General features: G+C 50.4%; 1 protein-coding gene across 1 annotated transcript in view; it reads right to left on the minus strand.

Annotated features, from left to right (window-relative positions):
- Nucleotides 1-20,721, minus strand: part of RASGRF1 (Ras protein specific guanine nucleotide releasing factor 1) — a 65,949-nt gene extending 45,228 nt beyond the window's left edge. The window contains exons 1-3 of the mRNA XM_035131316.2: nucleotides 20,458-20,721; nucleotides 10,361-10,467; nucleotides 1,106-1,253 (exon numbers count right to left, since the gene is read on the minus strand). Coding sequence (XP_034987207.1) covers nucleotides 1,106-1,253; nucleotides 10,361-10,467; nucleotides 20,458-20,721 — 519 coding nt within the window. The remainder of the gene's footprint in view (nucleotides 1-1,105; nucleotides 1,254-10,360; nucleotides 10,468-20,457) is intronic.
- Nucleotides 20,722-21,114: the final 393 nt, after the last annotated feature.

The raw sequence follows: 21,114 nt of genomic DNA on the forward strand, positions 1-21,114 counted from the left end.
TGGAACTTCAAGTAATCTCTTGTCAAAGGGAGCCCAGAGACTTGGTTTTCAAAACATCTTTCAGACACAGGTTTTTCCATGCAGAGGCAGGGCACAGGTTCAGTCCCTGCCTGTGCATGTGTGAATCTGGTTCCCATGACATTTTCACCTGGGATGCTACAAATCTCTTCACCTCTAGAACACCTCTAGAATATGCCACCTTTCTAATGGCTTTCCTTTGCAATTACGGTTATGGTTATTTATTAAATTGCTTAACAATTCACCTCTCTCAAAACAGCCCAGTGACTTACAGAAATATTAAAAAAATTAAACTAGATAAAGTTTAAAACCAAACAATTAGCAACAATGAATCCACATTCCTGTATTAATTTAAAATCCCTGAACAACTTAGGTCCAGAGTACCTAAGGGATCATCTGAATATTTCTATTCCAGCTCGATCACGAAATCATTTGCAGGAGTGTCAATGTTCATTCCCAGAGTTGGTGGTGCTCGTTTGACAGCAATGGAAACAGAGTCTTTGGCTCAGTCCTGTCAGACTCTGCCAGTGGAGATTCAGCAGGCACCTTCTGTGCCAACCTTTAAATGCCTGCTGAAAATTTTCTATTACACCAGGCCTATGCAGGCAATTTAGAGTCCTCCCAAAATGGGTTACTGATCTTTGTTTTAAACTTCTTTGTTTTTAACCTTTTATGCTTTCATGGTATGGTTTTATCTTACTTTTGCTGTTGTGAACCGCTTTCATATTATTATTTTTGGTAAAAAAAAAAAAAGCGATTTAGATACACTATTAAATAAATAAATAAATAAAACTACACAAAAGCAAACAGCCCATAAAAATAGTAAAATCAAAATAGGCAAAGTATACAGTTCGCCGAAAAGCAAATTGGAAGCCAGAGAGCAGCAAAAACAGCCCATTGTGTGCCATCAAATGCCCCAAAGTGCAGGAAATGCAAATGGGGTCCTTCCCATTGCTTGCAAAAAACAACAACACCCCGCTGAGAGGAAGGGGGTGCATTTCTCCTGGCATGATGCATGTCTGAATGCAGCCTACAAGGACCAACCACACAGGCTCCTTTGCCCTTTGCATAATCAGCATGTTTTTACCTCAGATTTCAGGCGCTCGGTCTCTATTTCTCCATCTTCAATTTGTTGCCTGAGTTGCTTGGCAACTGTTTTCTCCGTTTCCACAATCTGAAGTAAATGGAGGTACTTCTGCATTAAAGCTTCATGCTCTGTAGCAAGAGTCCTATAACTGTTATATAGACAGAGTTGTTAAGACATTTCCTCCCCTTCCGTTGCTTTTCCTGCCTGCTCTGCATCTCCCACCCACCCACCAAGTTGGGCACTCGTGACTGGAAACTTGGGGGATCAGGTCCACATGCTGCCCTAAATGCTGTCATTGGGGCAGATCTTGCTAGTTGTGGTGGCTTCCTCAAGCTGTGTCTGCTGACAACACAATTAGAAAATCCTATGGGAGAGAGAGCGAGAGCGCCAACCCAACAAGCCATCAAGTGATAACTGCATTCATCATGGGGGAAAGGGAATGGCATGACTCTACTGCTACAGTTCAGAGCATGAACTTTCCCTGCCACTGCTTAGCTTGAATTTGATCGTTCTGGTTGATCATTCCATCAAGCTCCAGCCATTCTTTTTATCCAAACACTTTAGAACAGTCGTTTCCCAACTTAGTGCCCCCTCCAGAAATCTTGGACTACAACTCCCATCATAGGTGCCAACACACCCTGGGGCCCTGGGTGACCGAGCACCCACAAAATTCCCCATGAAGGTTCCCAGCACCCACAGATTTCAGTGCCAATATCATGCATGCTACATGGCACTCACGGTGCGGGCACTCACAGTCGTGGGGCCAAGCTGGCACTACTGACTCCCATCAGCCTCCGCCAGAGACTGGGGAAGGCTGGCTTCCCATATTCAGCCTGTGAGTAATAACAGCTAAGAAGTGATTATCTGAAGATCAAGATTCCATGTCCAATTCCCAAACTTGCACTCTGCCACTGTTACCCAGTGGGCCACATTTACTGGCCAACCCACATGACCCCAAAAGAGACCCTGAGCACATGCCAATCTCAAACTATGCTCCTGTTGGCCACAGACACCAGGCATGTTTGCTGCTTGATCTACCTTGCAGCCACATCAATTTTTAGCAGAAGACAGGGATCATAATTGATCTGGCTACACGCTGGAGCAATTGGACAGTGGTTTCTTCCACTGTGCGACCAGCTGTGATACTCTCTCTCCATTTTCCATGTGCTCTGTGCCAGCTTTGGGTCACATGGATCGCTCTCCCATCAGATGTCAAAGAGAAAAACAGCTACCAGACATCTGAAGGCAGCCCTGTTTAGGGAGGCTTTTAATGTTTAATTGTTTTGTTTCATTTTTCTGTTGTAAGCCGCCCAGAGTGGCTGGGGAACCCCAGCCAGATGGGCGGGGTATAAATAATATATTATATTTGTCAGAGGGCCTGGTATGGCTACTCTAGAGTAACGACTCCAGCATGGTCTTTTAAGGCTTTTATTAAGTGCTGACTATTTACAGTGTTCAGAGCAGTAAAAATGCATCCTTAAGGTGAGGTGTCAGAACTCCCGAATGGCGATTGGCGCGTTTTCTTCCAGCACCACAACTTTGGCAGACCCAACCTCTTCCCCCTACGTTTGCGTCGCAATTCGGGAGTTGGGGGGATTGGCCTCCCCCCCCGTGCGTCCAACTTCCTGTCCCACCTGAGGCATGGGCTCCACAACCCTGCCTGAGCCTCGGACACCACTTCCTGACTCTCCGCTGGAGGCAGAGCTCTCCTTACTCTCTCCAGCGCTTGGTGATGGGCTGGAACTTAAGATGGGAGGGACTTCCCTGTATCCCTTGTCCCTCACATCCACCCCCCTCCCAGGCTCCTCTCTCCTCCTCCCCAGTGGCTCTCTGCTTGCTGGGGACGAGTGAAATCCCAAGAAGTCTGTGGCATCCGAGCCTGTGGGTGTGAAAATTTCCCCCCAATCCTGCGATCTCTCTCCTTCCCCCTGAGAAGACGGAAATCCCAAGAAGTCAGTGGCATCAGAGCTGGTGGGAGTAAAAATGTTCTGCCAGTCCTCTCCTGCCTCTGACGTCGTTGACCTCGGTGAAACCCACACCTCTTCTTCCGTGTCCTCAAATTCCGCTTCCCATCTCCATGGGGACCTGCTGCCTGCTATCCCTTCCTCCTGCTCCTCCCCCTCTCCCTCCCTTTCCATGTGCCAGGGCTTGGGCCTGTGGGGGAACAGGGCGTGGAATTCTTCCACTAAAAATTCCTCAGGTACTTCCGTGGCCGGTATCCACTCATTGTGGGATGGCGGAGTGTCCTCCCATGCTATCAGGTACTCCAGTCCTCTCACCCCTCTCCTTGAGTCTAAAATCTCAGTTGCCTCATTGAGCTGTCGGGCGTTTCCCGTCTCCCCCCCTCCCTCTGGAGGCTGATCGCTGTCCCTGAACCTGGTACTTTCCCTGTACGGCGACAGCAGTGATCTATGAAACACTGGGTGCACTCTCATGTCCTCCGGCAGTGCTAGCCTGAAGGCTACCGGGTTGACCTGTTGCGTGACCGTGAAGGGGCCCAGCCTCCTGTGTGCTAACTTTCTGCATCGCCCCCTGGTGGGAAGACCTTCCGAGGATAACCAAACCTTGTCCCCCACCCTTATGACCTCTCCCGGCCGCCTGTGGCGATCTGCCCCCTTCTTATACGCTTCCTTGGCCCTCTCCAAGTGTTCTCTGAGCTGTTGGTGCACCGTCTCCAGGTCCTCTGCCCACTCCTCGGCCTGTGGGCCCTCTTCCTCCTCCTCCCCCTCCCTCTCCGGGAAAGATCTGAGGTCGCGCCCATAGTTGGCCTTAAAGGGCGACACCCCTGTGGAGACGTGCACCGCATTGTTGTAGGCAAATTCTGCCAGTGGCAGGCGATCCACCCAGTCCGTTTGCCTCTGGCTGACGTAACATCTCAGGTACTGCTGCAGAATGGCGTTGACCCGCTCCGCCTGTCCATTGGTCTGCGGGTGCCGAGCCGTCGACAAGCTGACCTCCACCTGCAGGAGGTTCATGAGCCGTCGCCAGAACCTGGAAACAAATTGGCGGCCACGATCCGAAATAACTCTTAAAGGCAATCCATGCAGTCGGAATACGTGGTCCACAAACAGTTTGGCCGTCTCTTCTGCCGAGACCGCCCTGGCACACGGTATAAAGTGGCACATTTTGGACATGAGGTCCACCACCACCAACACTGCGGTCTTGCCCCTGGACGACGGCAGGTCTGTGATGAAGTCCATGGACACTACTTCCCACGGCCTGTGCGGTGTGGCTAATGGCTCCAGCAAACCTGCTGGTGGCGCTCTGACCACCTTTGCTCGCTGGCAGGTGTCACATCCCCTGACATAATCCCGAACATCCTCCCGCACCCCTGGCCACCAGAAGTGTCTCATGACTAGGTGAGTGGTTTTGTCCCTTCCGAAATGACCCGCCGTTGGGTTGTCGTGCATCTGCTTGAGAACCTTACCTCTCAGCTGTTTGGTCGGGAGGTACAGGGCTCCCCTGTAAAAAAGCAAACCCCTCTTCTCCTCAAAGTCTTTGGCCTGCTCCCTCCCCCCTCTCAGGTCTCTGAAGATGCGGGTGGCAAATTCATCCGCTGCCGTCAGTGCTGTGAGTTCTGCCTCGCTCACCACTGCTGCACCGCATGACCATGCAGATGGGGGGAAAACGTGCCTGGGTGCTGGTGGCAACTCCTCCTCCATGTACTCTGGCTTGCGGGAGAGGGCATCCGCCCTGACATTCTGCTCCCCCGGGATGTAGTGGATGGAGAAGTTGAAGTTCGAGAAGAACTCTGCCCACCGTATCTGCCGCTGGTTGAGCACCCTGGCCGTTCTCCAGAACTCCAGGTTCTTGTGGTCTGTGCACACCTGGATGGGGTGCTTGGCGCCCACCAGGAAGTGTCGCCAGTGCTGGAACGCCGCGTGGATCGCGAGAAGTTCCCTATCAAACACTGTGTAGTTGCGTTCAGGCTGGGTCAGCTTCCTGGAGAAGAAGGCACAGGGTCTCCACTCTCTGTTGGCGTCCAGTTGCAACAGAATCGCTCCCACAGCTTTATCAGAAGCATCTGTCTCCAGGCGTAGGGGCGCATCCTGCACCACGTGGAACAGGTGCTGGTCTGACGCGAACACCCTCTTGAGGCTTTCGAACGCTGCTTGTGCCTCTGGTGTCCACCTGAACTTCTGCTTGCCTCTCAGGCAGTCGGTGATGGGAGCCGTGACCCGAGAGAAGTTCTGGATGAACTTCCTGTAGAAGTTAGCGAAGCCTAGTAGTCGTTGGGCATCTTTGCGCGTCCTGGGGCTGTGCCAGTCCAGGATGGTCTGCACCTTGTCCTTGTCCATTGCCAGTCCCTTGTCTGACAGCTTGTAGCCCAAGAAGTCCACCTCCTTGGTGTGAAACTTGCACTTCTCCAGCTTCACATACAGGTGGTTGTCCTTCAGGCGCTGCAACACCTCCCTGACATCCTTCACATGCTGCACTGGGTCATTGGAATAGATAAGGATGTCATCCAGAAAGACCAGGCAGTTCTTGAAGAGGAGGGACCCCAGGACGTGGTGCATGAAGGCCTGGAAGCAGGCTGAGCCCCCTTGCAACCCGAAGGGCATCACCAGATATTCAAAAGAGCCCAGAGGCGTGAACATCGTGGTCTTCCATTCATCGCCTTCCCGGATCCTGATCAAGTTGTACGCCCCCCTCAGGTCTAGCTTGGTGAAAATCTTGCCCCTGCGTGCCGCTGTCAGGAGATCATCCACTCTGGGCATGGGGAAAGCCACTGGCTCTGTCACCGAATTCAGCCGTCTAAAATCCACCACCAGGCGGCGCTGTTGCGTGTCTTTCTTGTCCACCCAGAAGACCGGGCTGCCCCCTGCTGCCTTGCTTTCTCTGATGAACCCCCGCTTGAGGTTCTTGTCGATGAAAGCGCGCAGATCCTCCAGTTCCTGGTCTGACATGGCGTACAGCTTGGCTGGGGGTATAGTTGCCCCCGGCACCAGGTTGATCTGGCAGTCAAAAGGCCTGTGTGGGGGTAGGTGGTCGGACTCCGCTTCGCTGAAGACCTCCTGCAGGTCCCAGTACGGCTTGGGTATCGCCTCACCCCCTTTGACGTGCATGGTGGCCACCGTGGCTATCGGAGGCCCCTCCCCTGGTTGGTGCTGCATGCAATGTTCCAGACAAAAGTCCGACCCAAACGTGATGCATCTCTGGTGCCAACTTATGGAAGGGTCGTGGCGCGCCAGCCAGCTCATTCCCAAAACGATGGGGGGGTCTGAGATGGTCGTGACGTTGAAAGCCAGTGTCTCTGAGTGCCTTCCCACCGTCATTCTCATGGGGGGGGTTTGATGAGTGATGGCCCCTCCCAGCAACTCTCTGCCATCAATGGTGGCCACATGCAGGGGAAAATCCAGCTGCAGAAGTTGGATTTGGTGCTCTTCTGCAAAGTTTCTCGAGAAGAAGTTGGCAGATGCCCCACTGTCAATTAAGGCGAGGACTGACAGGGGGTAGCCATTTGGGAGCGTCAGCGTGACTTCTAGAACCACTCCTGCTCTGGGAGGGGTGGGCTGGCTCTGCTCCTCTCTGTGCGGGTGGGCGGGCTGGGGCTGTTCACTGCTGACTGTGCCTGGCTGCTGCCCCTTGTCTCCTGCAGCCAGGCTGTCTCGTTTCCCTGCTGTGGTGCTACGTCAGTGGGGGAAGGTACAACCGTTCCCGCCTTTCCTTGCCACTCCCTGCGATGAGGGCAGTCTCTGACGCGATGCCGGGGGGAGTTGCAGAGAAAGCAATTCCCTCCTCTTCCCTCCTTGCGTTTTGGCGCCGCCGGGGTTTGAAAAGCCCGCGCGCGCGCTCCCCCGATCTCCATCGGTTCCGGCTCTGGGCTTGGTCTGGGCGGGTCTGGGGGCGGTCCCTGGGGTGGGTTTTGGTGGTGTGGTCTGTCCTGAGAGCGTGGGAACCAAGGTTTTGCTGCGCGCGTCGCTTGTTTGTCATACCATCTGGATTCCTGCCTCACCCCCACCGCTAGCGCCGCTTTGCTGAGCTGATCCATAGTCTGCGGTCTAGGACCTCTTGCCAGCTCATCCTTAACGTCTGCATGCAAACCTAGGTAGAAGGCTGATTTCACTGGCTCACTGTTCAGATCCCACCCCAGTTTGTGCACCAGCATGGTGAATTTCGCCCAGTAGTCTCTAACTGTCGATTTTCCTTGTGTTAGGTCATGAAGCTCCTGTTTAGTGGCCTCCATTTCATTGTCGCTAGCGTACATTAATTTTAAAGCTTCTAGAAATAAAGTTGCGTTCTTCATGCAAGGATTTTTTTGCGCGATGAGCGGTCTTACCCATTCCCGGGCGGCCCCCGTCAAATGCTCTATGATAAAGTAGACTCTGTGCGCGTCATCTGGGAATTCTGCTGCATGCAATTCCAGCGCATAATTTATCTCAGTCTCGAATCCGAGGTACTCCCTCGGGTCTCCGCTGAACTTGGTGACTAGGCTCTGTCCCCTTCTCACTTGGACTAGCTGCGGCTGGGGTGCCCCCCCACCTCTAGCGGCTTTCTCCTCTTCCAACTTTTTCTGCAGGTCTAATACCATCACCCTTAGCTGTTTCTCAGTCTCCTCTTTTGTCCTCACCTGGTCCACCAGCTTGTTCAGCTCCTCCTGCGCCCCTCACGCTTCCTCCTGAGCGGCATGCAATTGCTGCTGTGCGTGCGCTGTGAGGGTCTGTAGCTCCTGCTTCGCTGCTTCAGCCTCCAGCCTCCAATGCTCAGCCTCTTGAGCGCTCATCGCTGCACTCCAAAGTAGCCAAAAAAGATTCGGGAGTTGCTGTCAGAGGGCCTGGTATGGCTACTCTAGAGTAACGACTCCAGCATGGTCTTTTAAGGCTTTTATTAAGTGCTGACTATTTACAGTGTTCAGAGCAGTAAAAATGCATCCTTAAGGTGAGGTGTCAGAACTCCCGAATGGCGATTGGCGCGTTTTCTTCCAGCACCACAACTTTGGCAGACCCAACCTCTTCCCCCTACGTTTGCGTCGCAATTCGGGAGTTGGGGGGATTGGCCTCCCCCCCGTGCGTCCAACTTCCTGTCCCACCTGAGGCATGGGCTCCACAACCCTGCCTGAGCCTCGGACACCACTTCCTGACTCTCCGCTGGAGGCAGAGCTCTCCTTACTCTCTCCAGCGCTTGGTGATGGGCTGGAACTTAAGATGGGAGGGACTTCCCTGTATCCCTTGTCCCTCACAATATTATTATTATTATTATTATTATGGATCAATTCTATGAGCCCACAGGGATCAGCAAGAGATTCTGCAAAATCTCTGGCAACCATTATGAAGATGAAACCCTGAAGACCTCAAAGACCTTTTCATTCCCATCAAGGAGGCAGATTCATGTCCTGCTATACTAGGCTTGGGACTGACCTGACACACTGAACCTGGTACTAAAGGACAGGTAAGGCTGCTATCCTATATCTACTAACCTGGGAATATGTCCCATTGAAGTCAGTGTACCTTACCTCTGAGTAGACCTATATATGGGTTTGGACTGCAGGCAATTAGGAATGACCAAGCTGGCAGTGAGTTTGGTTGGGAAACACAGGGCGCAATCACACAGGCAAAGCCACACTGAACTCAGCATGGTTTACTTCTGAGTAAACACGTTGAGGGCTGTACTGCCATTTAATCCCATTCAACGAGTTCTATGAATTCAAGTATTCGTGGAAGGATCTGCCCACAATATTTCACGTGTGAGTTGGGAGGGGAGTCGCCTCTTTGTTTCCCTGCTTGGTTAAATGCAGCCTTTCCAGGAAAATGAGTTGAATCTTAAAAGAAAAGGAATGGAATTAAAATGCAAATGCAAATGTCAAGGATGAATTCTTATCTCTGGCTGTGGCAACTGGCAGCGTCCCAGGTGCAGAGGCAGCATTAAGAGTAGAGAAAAAAATCTCTGGTGCAACATCCTCTCCAACTCCTGAGTCTGCCCAGCTGCTGCCCAGCACATTTTGAGAAGACCAGAGTGGGGGGGGGAGACTCCCTCAGCCCTCTGTCAGTAGGACCACAAAGCATCCTTTGTGCTGCAAAAAGGCATTCCACCTTCTATCCCAGGCAAAGCAAACTGACGCCTGGAAGTGTAAGTGTTCCCACTCTGCATGGCACACCTGCTTGTTTGAGGCTGTGTCTTGTGGTTCTATGGGCAGCAGAGAAGGAGAGCAAGGAAACTCCACTTCCTTAACACCCCAAGCCTTCTCCAGATGCCCCCCCTGGCTTTCTGCTCCTACCAGGCATGGACTACACACACTGAAGCTTATATTTGCAACCAGGGCTTTGTTAAGGCAGTCGCCTTGGGAGGCAGTCTGGGCACAGCTGGGAGGGGCAGCAGATCTAGGCCCCCAAGGAGTGTGCTGCTTGCTGCCTCCTGTGCTTGTTGCCTGCAGCCACTGCCTGCTCCCCTCTTGCCTCCTTTTTTTCTCTTCCCTACATTCAGTGTGCTTTGGCTTCCCTGGGCTGCCTCCAGTCGCCTCAGGTAGCAGCAAAGGAGGAGGAGGAGAAGGAGGAGAGGGCTCCTGCCATTTTCTGTTTTGCCTCCAGCAGCAAAATGTCTTGGGCCATTCCACATGAGGTGTGGAATGCGAAACTCAAAACCAAAACCCAACAACAAATTGTGAGGTTGTTAGGATGCTGAATTCTAGACATGGAGCAAAATCCTGTGCTTCTCTAGTCAGCCCATTGTCAGCTTTTCCTCTGCAAACAACCCTGTAAGCCCTCTTACATGGTTTCTTCTATGCTATAATAATAAATTATGATGATGATGGTTTATCGTGTTTTTAATATTATGTTGGGAGCCACCCAGAGTGGCTGTGGAAATAAGAAAGAAGAAAGGAAGGAAGGAAGGAAGGAAGGAAGGAAGGAAGGAAGGAAGGAAGGAAGGAAGGAAGGAAGGAAGGAAAGAAATTATTACTACTACCTTTGAGCCATTGCTCAGCAAGGGTGACCAGAAATAAGGCCTCCTCTTACTGCAGGCACCCCCAAACTTCGGCCCTCCAGATGTTCTGGACTACAATTCCCATCATCCCTGACCACTGGTCCTGTTAGCTAGGGATCATGGGAGTTGTAGGCCAAAACATCTGGAGGGCCGAAGTTTGGGGGTGCCTGTCTTACTGGTTCCCTCTCCCACTCTCTCTCTCCCAGCAGGATTAACATGGTCAGCTGCCTCTTGCACCTGACCTGACATGTGCCACCCCAGCCCTCCAACCCAAGACACCTCGTCCCAGCAGGATTCATGTTCCACGGAGCCACTGAGGAAAGGAGGAGGACTTACCTGGCATGGCTAATGGCTGCTACCCATTCATCACAGTCTTTAGCATCTTCTGTCCTCAGCTCCAGGGTTTTCTGGTTTTCATGGTTGAAGTTAACAGTGAAATAATGCTATAAAAACAAAGAGAAGAGCTATTACTCCTAAAGACAGCCAGCTGCATTCCACTGCAAGGTTGCCAAATGTCACTAACTCATCCCGGCGTTGTTACACAGAAGACACAGAAAGCGAAGCACCAACTCAAAAGGTTACAATTTTTTTATGGAGAAAAGTCCATGGAAAGCATTTTCTAGCAGGCAAAGGCATAGAATCATAGAGTTGGAAGAGACCACAAGGGCCATCTGATTCCAGTCCAACCCCCTGCCAAGCAGGAAACACCATCAAAGCATTCCTGACATATGGCCATCAAGCCTCCGCTTAAAGACCTCCAAAGAAGGAGACTCCACCACACTCCTTGGCAGCATATTCCACTGCCGAACAGCTCTTATTGTCAGGAAGTTCTTCCTAATGTTTAGGTGGAATCTTCTTTCTTGTAGCTTGAATCCATTGCTCCATGTCCGCTTCTCTGGAGCAGCAGAAAACAACCTTTCTCCCTCCTCTATATGACATCCTTTTATATATTTGAACATGGCTATCATATCACCCCTTAACCTTCTCTTCTCCAGGCTAAACATACCCAGCTCCCTAAGCCGTTCCTCATAAGGCATCGTTTCCAGGCCTTTGACCATTTTGGTTGCCCTCTTCTGGACACGTTCCAGCTTGTCAGTATCCTTCTTGAACTGTGGTGCCCAGAACTGGACACAGTATTCCAGGTGAGGTCTGACCAGAGCAGAATACAGTGGTACTATTACTTCCCTTGATGAAAGCCATGGCAGATTAGATATGGCTTTGCAGCATTATTGGGCCAGTTGTTGCTACTGCGGCTGTTGTTACCATCAATTTATTAATCACCTTCTGCTGGTAGCTGGTTTGCCATGGCGGCCCTGAAGGAGAGGAGAAAGCAAGCTGCAGCCACTCCCTCCTCACTTTGCCAGGGGAAGAGGCCAGAGGACCCCAGGAGAGACCGCCAGCCACTTCCAAACTGCAGCAATGCCATTGCAGGGGGTTGATCTAGATGACCCTTCAGATCCCTTCCAACTCGATGATTCAATGTCTCTCCCTTCCTGGACTCATCTGGCTCATTTCCTGCAGTGCACCTGGCTGCTTTTTGTGGTCTGGCTTGCCTAGGCTGGCTGTGAGGAATGTGGGATGGAACACTGGGGCAGACAAGTCACAACAGTTCCTAGAGTGTCCACTAACAGGAACTCACCTGGAGGGACACCTGACTAAGTTCCTGTTCCTCCAGATATGCAGATGAGATGGATTAGCTGGGACAAAAGCCCCTAGCCAGCAGCCATTCTCTCTCTTAGCATTCTCTCCTTCGATGGGAACACATCTCCAGAGAATCTCCAGTTAGCATGGTTCTCCCTCTTGGCCTGCAGCCAAGAGAGAGACCAAATGGAGCCTTACTTTACCAAGTAGTCTCCACATGTATATATCTGTAACTTTTCTATGTAAGCCTGCCTTTCTGAGATTATGCTGTTAACTCAGGATGAAACTGTAAGTAAACTCTATCTTATTTTATAAACACTGTGTTGTGTATTTCTTTTAAGAGGTACAAAGGGGACTTTGCCAGGAAGTATAATATTGCACAGGTTTCAGCAAACCTGAACGCATACGCTTTGCTGCGCACAAAAGGGGAATGTCACTCTGCTGATATTGGAAGCTTGCTAACACAAGCTTGGATAGGATCTATCTAATAATATATCCTAATCCACATCCCTAACATTCCCACAGGGAAGGGGGTGGCAGTAGTGGGGACAGCAGATGCCGGCCCTGCCTTTTGGGACATGGGAGCTCACCTAGATTTCCCCTCCAGAGGCACTATGATGAGCAAATGGTTTGGGACAGCGACTTTCTATTCCACCACCACCACCTTCCTGTCTCTAAGAGGTGCCAGTGCTGAACCTTTGCAGCAGGACCATGGACCAGCATTTGTGAGAAAGCAAGCCAGGGGCATGAAGGACACCTGCCCATGGAAGGCACCTGCCCCAGAACAGCCCCCTAGAATCCAGGCCACCCACCAGCCCTGGAAGCTCCCCCCCTCCCCGCAGTCTTTGTTGCATCTTAAGCAATCTTAAGCCATGCAATCTTAAGCCATGCCAGGCTGACATGGTCAGGAGCAGAATGGGGCTTGGCACAGAGGCTATTTTTAGCCTCCCTTGGCATTTACTGTATTTGTGTTAATTTTCATCAGGGCGGCTTCGAGCACCGCAAAAGAGTTTTCGCAGTTCATCTACTCTCCTTCCTTGCAGTCTCCTAGGAAACAAGGGATGTTCTCTAAGGCCAGAGACAGAACCGAGTAAGTTGGAAAATAAATAAGGAAATGCTGAGCGCCGTCTGTTCTGCCTCCGCCTTCCACTCTTGCCAGGACGTCCTGGAATCCAAAATCCAACAACATGGCCCCACAAAACTGCTGGCCTCCAAGCACGGACTAAAGCAAATGCCCTAGAGAGGGAAAGGGCAGTGGTAGCTCAATGGCAGAGCAGCTGCTCGGCATGCAGAAGGTCCCAGGTTCAATCCCCAGTGGCATCTCCAGGAAGGGCTGGGAAAGACTCTATCTGGAAACCTGGAGGGACATTGCTGCCAGTCAGTGTAGGGAACACTGCACTAAATGGACCAACAGACTGACACAATATGAAGCAGATTTCTTTGCTCCTCTCTTACTCTAGCCATCCTCTTTTGGACAACCTTCTGTGGCCACATTCTAGAGGTGGGTAGGGCAAAGGTGGCAAAGAAGGGTCACAGCAATAGATGCAACTCTTTCCTCTTTCCTATATATGGTTAACTACATTCCAGCCAGCTCTCTCCTGTGGCTCCTAGAAGCTGCCAGCATGCGACAGCAACCACACCCAGGGAATGGCTTTGACTGGCTGGCTAAACCAGGTGAGGGTAGCTGATGGGTCTCAAACCCTCAGTGAGTTAGGGACTTCCCCTGTGCAAAGACAGGCTCCGGTGGGTTGAGCACCCCAGGAAGGTACAACAGTCTCCACTCTATTTCCACTCTCAAAAGAAAGACAGAACCTGGGTGAGTGCCTGGAACCCCCTAGAATCTTGCTACTGCTCGGCAGAGAATGGGGCAGCACCTAACTTTGTAACAATATGGATTGTGACCCACATTGTGTGTACCCTGCTTCCCAAGCCAATAGTGGGAACACACTTGATGTAGAGTAGACAGGAGGGTGTGAACTGCTTCTTTGCCTCCACCAGCTTCTGTGTCTAGCTGAAAAGCAGCTTCTGAGGCTGCACCCAAGAGCAGGGAGGGAAGCAGTGCAATATTGTCTACCATTGCAATTCTGCTCAAAAACTAAACACATAATTCAGCTGCAAGGGACAGTGGTCCCTATATGCCCCACCCACCCACCCACCCACCCCCGCCAACATTGCAGTTTTGAATTCCTCAACAGCAGAAAGGGAACAGTTTGAATAACCCTCCTGCCTTTTCTTCCTCCACTCAGCTTGGCAGCCTCCTAAGACTGCAGCTGGTTAAAAAGAAAACAAACAGACCCCCCCCCAACACACACACACCAATATCTGATGTAGAACTCTGCAGCATGCCTCATATGTCACGACAATGATGGAGGAGTTCAGTAGAAGAGTGGCAGAGAACGCCTGAACCTCTTCATCTCAATGGCTCTTCTGATGTTGACCTTGCCTGGTGCAACTCTTCAGCAGCAGAGTTCTTTGGATCCCCCACACAATGTTTCTTCAAGGATATGTTGCGATGCATGATTTCCACAGCAACCTCAATGCATTCCAGGCCAGGCTGAGCCAGGGCTTCTCTCATCTAAATATAGCTGCTGTAGTCCTGAATCTTCTAAGACATCTCTCTTCCTCCTGAGCAAATGTGCTATTGGGCCACATCCTGGCAAAAGGTTCCAGGAGCCGTCCTTGTCTTTCTCTTTAGACTGCCCTGTTTAAAGGCAGGTGCTACACAACAGAGCACACCATATCACCTTTCAACACAAAACCAAATAGGCATCACTGACAGCAAAGGGCTCCAGCAAGGGAACCTCATCACAGCACTGCTGCCTCCTGGCCTCTTCTGCCCAGCAACCAGAGTCCCATCCAGTGTTGGAACTTTCCCATGGCCCACAGCATCCTCCCCTTTCACCCCCTTGCATGAGAAAAATCTAACTCTAAACTGTTGTGATGCAAAATCAAACAAACGGTTAATTGATTCTGGATGCTCTTCATATATGAGTTATGATGAAGATTTCTTTGGCAGCATTGACCATGTCAACCTGTCAGCAGATTCAATTTGCATATGGTGAGCAACAAGCTTCAGAGGAAACCCACAACTTTGGTCAGTGACAGTGGAGGTGAGTTTACCTCGAGCCACATGAAATCTCTTGTGGATGAATAAGGGATTACACACAAGTGAGAAGTGTTTTCCCACAACCTTCAACAAAGCTCAGTCACTGAGAGAAAGTTTAGATCTCTTATGGAGATGACAAGGTGCAAGCCAAGAGACCCTGGCCTTCCCAAACAAATGTGGGGAGATGCGGTAGTCCCTGCAATATATCTCCACAACAGATTGCCAACCAAGAGAAGTACCGGTACATGTACACCTTTAGAACTTTGACACGGAAGAGTGCCCAGTATATCACACAAACATGTATCTGGCATTAAAGGCAGTGAACATTTTAGGTGTGTCCAATTGACATGTGATCGCAGACATGCAGGTCCTTTTGGACCTGGAAGAGGGCAGAAAAAGGGATGGCTTATTTGCACCACCAATACACATGTGGGGGGGCATGAATGGAACCCCTGTGTGAAATGGTCACTTGTATTGCTATGCCTTTGTACTCAAGGAGAATAGACACAAGTTAGACTCCAGATTGAAGCTGAGGCTCCAATACTTTGGCCACCTGATGAGAAGAGAAGACTCCCTGGAAAAGACCCTGATGCTGGGAAAGATTGAGGGCACAAGGAGAAGGGGATGACAGAGGACGAGATGGTTGGACAGTGCTCTCAAAGCTACCAGCTCATGAGTCTGACCAAACTGTGGGAGGCAGTGGAAGACAGGGGTGACTGGCGTGCTCTGGTCCATGGGGTCATGAAGAGTCGGACACGACTAAACGACTAAACAACAACAACAGACTCCAGACCAGGACAGACAATTATGATTGGATATGCTACTGGAGCAAAGGTTACAGAGCAATTGACTTGAATACTGGAAAGGTCAGCACAAGACATGTGGTTCATTTTGCTGAACACAGGACAGCTGACAAGAGAGGAACTGTGATATATTTTTCTGAGGGGTCAGAAGAAGAAATAAGAGCCCTCCTGAACTTTCCTGAATTGACATATCTGCTTTCTACTGTCACATCACCTAGCACAGGGGTTCCCAAACTAAGGCCCAGGGGCCGGATTCGGCCCAATCGCCTTCTCAATCTGGCCCGCTCCCAGTCCTGGAATCAGCAGGTTTTTACATGAGTAGAATGTGTCCTTTTATTTAAAATGCATCTCTGGGTTATTTGTGGGGCATAGGAATTCGTTCATTCCCCCCCCCAAAAAATATAGTCCGGCCCCCCACAAGGTCTGAGGGACAGTGGACCGGCCCCCAGCTGAAAAAGTTTGCTGACCCCTGACTCCTAGCACAAATGATGAACAGGAAGGAGAAGCAAATTACAGGTAGCAGGAGAGGAGACGGATGAGAAGAGGTCTGCACTGGAGGGTGATGAGACTGATGTGGATTCACAGTCATATGTCAGACACCCACCAAGACCCAACAAAAGTTTCCCATCTCCAGGATTGTCCTACACTGCAAGGTCATTGGCACAACCCTAAGAACCTTCCACTTCGGGACTGAGCAGGTGCCAACTACATATGTGGAGGGATGCTGCATAAGAGGAGAATAATGCTCTGCACCAGAACAAGACCTCGGCCCTCACCAAGCTGTCTCCCAGGAAGAAGGCAATTGGAAGCAAGTGAGTATTCAAGGTAAAGCTGGAAGGAAGCAGTGGAAGTTGAGCACTACAAAGCAAGACTTGTGGCCCAAGGCTACTTGCAAAAGTTTGGAGAGGACTATGATGAAACTTTTGCACCTGCAGTGAGATACTCCGGCATTACACTGCTTTCAGGCATAGCAACTTCTTAACAAATAGAGGCGAAACACATAGACATTGAAATCGTGTTTTTGCATAGAGAAATCTCAGGGCAGATTTGTATGAAACAGGCCAAAGGATTTATCAAACCAAAGGAAGTGCATCTAGTATGCAAACTGCAGAAGGGGTTTTATGGTCTGAAACAAGCTGCTAGAGCATGCACAGCATTTCCCCACAGCTAGGGTACACACAAGGTCACACAGAGAAGTGCTTGCACACCAAATGCAAAAATGGACAATTTTCTTATGTTTTGGCATTTGTAGATGACTTGATCATTGCAACTGAAAATGACCAAGACTACCCAAAAGTTATGAAAGGCCTAAGCAAAGGAGCAGAACAACTTGGAAATGTTTCTCCCTACTTGAATGTTCAAACAGAAAGAGAAGATTGATCTTATCTTCCAAGTCAAAAGCAAAAAGTTATTGAATTGCTTGACAGCTTAGGGCTGCAAGAAGCTAAAGAAGTAGCCACACCAATGGTTACTGACTTTCTAAAGAGCCCAGATGAATCTGAACTCTTGCCAGACAACAACCAGTACAGGTCAGCAACAGGAAAACTTTTGTACCTGACCACAACTACCAGACCTGACATAGCAAATTCAGTGGGAATCCTGAGTAGTTAGGTCTCTCACTGAGAAGGATGAGACTGCTGTGAAAAGGGATGTCAGATAATTAAAGGGAACCATGAACTATAAACTTAAGCTGCCAGCAGACAGCAATCCAAAACTACTAGGTTATGTGAATACTGACTGAGCTGGAGAAGTGAAAATTCTTTCTTCATTTTCTTCCATCGTGTAAAGCTGACCAAGCAACATATTTGGGCTTTATCACTTCAAGCCCAGACCACTGTTCATAAATATTTTTCTGTATTTTGTAAACCCAAGACTTTCTACCTGTGTTCTTTTTGCTGCCGCATGGAATAATGCATGAACCTGACTTTTGGATTTTTTAAGTAAAGCATTTTAATTTACTTATGTTGTGGTCTGTTCACTGCAAGAGAGGCAGTGGACTGAACAGGATATTTAAAAAGGTCTAAGAGTCTATTATTCCCATGCTGCATGATTCTGTGTTTTTATACTCTGCAGGGGGCTCTCTCTTGCTGGAGAGTGTGTTAAACCCCATGCTTAAGGATCCAGCCAATTATTTTATAATTATCCCACATGGGATGATATTTATTATTATTTTCCACCCTACAGATATTCCACTTGTAGTTTCCTTGATAAGAATCTGACAGGAGAGCTTGCCTATCAACACCTTGGCTCTCTCCCTGGCAGTTCAGTAGTGATATTGGTGCTTTGTCTGGACATGATGGGGTGATAGGAAATTGATCATATAACCTGTCTGTAGCAAATTAGAACACCACCCTGAAAATCTCCCCAATTCAAGTAGAAGGGAATATCTAATTCCAAAAGCTGCCACTAGAGAAGGAAAGTATTTCTTCTTCTTCTTCAAGTATCTGAAGATTTCACTTCCACCCAGGTTTCAGAGTTGAAATGCCCTGACCAAAGTCAGAGGCCTTCGATCTTCACTATGCTCCTTGTTGAGAAATAAAATACATTGCTACTTGGAGATTAAGTTTGCAATTCCTGGACCAAAGCCAGGGTGATTAATCCTTCTGTGCAGGAGACCCAGTCATGAACTAGCTCTACAAATGTCAAAATGGGCACAATTATGATATAAATCAAAGGGCACTCATTTAGTTGTAGCTGAATGAAACAAATTCCCAATGTGTTGTTGGGTTGGTTGGAAGCAGAAAAATATATTCCATACCCGCAACAAGCTCCACCTTCCTCAGATATGTGAAGCCTTGAAAGGTGCCTTCTACAGAGTCCTGACCCTTGACCTATTGAGTTCTGTATGCTGACTAGCAACAATGGCTCTCCAGGGTTTCAGGCAGTGGTGAGTCTTTCCCAGCCATGCCTGGAGATCTCTTTGGGGACTGAACCTGGGACTTCATACACACAAAGCAGATAGATGTTCTACCACTGAGCTACAGTCCTTCCCCAAGTGGACAGATAAGTCAGTACACATGTAAGGGGACATGGGTGAAGAAAAAAATGGCCAACTGGTTTACCAACCCATACATGAATGCCAAATGGGCTCTTGGTCAGTCCCACCAAAAAGTTAAAAAAATCTGCCTGCAATTTGAGAAATGAAGAAAGTTAATGTCAACATCTGTGAAGGATAAGTGTGGCAGCAATGGTTTGGCAAGGCTAATAAGTCCATATGGGAAAAGGTTTGGTGGTAGAGCATCTGCTTTGCATGTAGAAGGTCCCAGTTTCATTCCTTGGAATCTCCAGGAAGCACTGGGAGAGATTCCTGCTTCAAACAATGGCGAACCACTTCCAGTCAATGTTGACCACACAGAGCAAAACGGACCAATAGTCTGACTCAGTATAAGGCAGCTTCCTGTGTTCTGTATACAGAGAGAGAGCCATCAGGCCAAGATCTATAGTACTTGCTAGCAGTTGGCCAATCAAATACCTAACAACTAGGGGGGAGGTGGGATTGGAGATAAAACCTGCTGAGACGCCAAAGTTATAAATGGGATGTCCACAGAAATCCCTAAATCAAGAGACCATACTTTCCCTGGCATGCTGGCATCACAGACACACGGTGGTTTCTCATTGGCAGCAGGGGCAGGACCAATCTGACCACTCACGCACCTGCCACTCGAGGGAAGCAAGTTTTGTATGGGACACCAGGGAAGCCATGTGCAAACTGGGGCAAGCTCCTTACTCTTCTTTCCAGGTCAACCACCTCCCATCTGCAATGTGCTGATGGGACACATTGTCTTCCTCCACTGTTACTTTCAAACAGGTCCCGGACACGTTCTCATCCTGGCCCTGCTCAGAACCAAAACTCATTCGCTTTAACAGTTTGGCAATGTCCTGTGACTTCAGATCATTGTCAGGATCAAAAGGACGACCCGCCTTGCAGGGTTATTGTGACTATTACCGTATTAAGATAATGTACAGACAACAAACACTCCCAAAGCAGATATCTCTCTGCAGATATATGTATGGTCAAGAACTGGCCGCAACATGTCTCTCATAACGGCATTTAAATCAACAGGATAGCTCAGGAATCAGTGGCTGGGTTGGCTGGACCCAGGTCCTGTGTGGAAGGGAAACTCTCTGCAAATCCACTGCAAGCTGACTTTGTTCACACCCTGAAAGTTCTGGTGGGACCAACTGGCTCTTTCCTTATAACACTTTATGTTTGCAGGTTAAGAACCATCAGATGCCTCGACCTGGACCCAGTCATAACTCCTAAAGCCCAGCACCCAAATATTCACTTGACAAAGGTGAATTGTGCTTGAGGGAGGCGGGTGGAGGGTGACACGGATTGCTGCAGAAGATCTGCTTCTTTTTCTCCACCGGGGGCACCCTTGCATTTCAACTTGCTGACTAATTAATACGACTGATTACCCCAAATGTTATGGGTTTTTTGGGGTTTTTTTAAAAAAAATGTTCTCCTGCCTGAAGTAACTTCAATTTCCTGGCCAGAGCAGGCTTCTTGGAGAGGATGGGGGTAAAGGAAGTATCTTCTGCCCGTCCTGCATAGAGTCCTAAGCACACGAATCCAAAAATGGGAACACGGGAGGGGGGAGCTAGCGCGAGACTGGCACTGCAGCGCTGGAAGAGCTGGAGCTGGAGAGCCTTCCTGACCCCCTCTGGCCTCGAAAGGGGCAGGTGTGTCACAAGCACCTGCTACGCCTAGCACACACTGTCCCCACACAAATCTCAAGACAGCGGACACACCGGGCAAGGCTTATCTCCCTTCCCCTCCCCCACTCAGCTGTCCACGGCCCAGGCTGGCAGCAGCAGATCGAAGAGCCCCCGACCCCTTCGCTTCCTCCAAGTCCTCCTCCCATGCCGGCTCTCTCACCTACCTGTTTCTCGAGGGGGTCCTTGGGCTTGGGCGAGGGCGCCCGGTCGCAGACGCAGCCCTCCAGCAGGTAGAGGCCAGCCGGCCTGGAGCTGGAGTCGCTCTCGAAGTAGAAGAGCATGTTCTGCAGGAGGGCGAACCACTTGGGGTGCCATTTGGTATTGTCCGAGCTCCGCTTGCTCAGGTAGCCGCGCCGGGCGCCGTCCTTCTTAGCCAGCAGCCCCAGGTAGACGGCGTGCCCGTCGTTCAGCCGCATCGCCTTCTGCATGGCGGGGCCGGCGGCGCTCACAGCCGCATCTGCATCCCGCTTCGCAGAGCCCCAGCAGCCCGGCGCCCGAAGCGCCCAGCCGCCTCTCACATGCCCCCAGCAGCAGCAGAAGCAGCGCTCAGCCCGGGCAGCGCCTCCTCATCGCCCGGCTCGGCTCGGCTCGCTGCTACCAGCTCCGCGCTCGCCTCACGGGCTGGTCATGTGATGAGCACCGCGGACAGCGGCGCCCAGAGCCTCCCGCCGTGCGGCGGACAGCGATCTGCGCCGCGGACAGCGGCGACTGCGGCAGCGCCGCTCGTAAGCAAAGATCAGCACCGCGGACAGAGGCAACTGCGGCAGCGCCGCTTTAAGGCTGAGATCAGCACCCCGGACAGCGACGCCCGAAGACCCGCC

Source organism: Zootoca vivipara, chromosome 14 (genome assembly GCF_963506605.1).
Source record: "Zootoca vivipara chromosome 14, rZooViv1.1, whole genome shotgun sequence".
NCBI classification, from domain to species: Eukaryota; Metazoa; Chordata; class Lepidosauria; order Squamata; family Lacertidae; genus Zootoca; species Zootoca vivipara.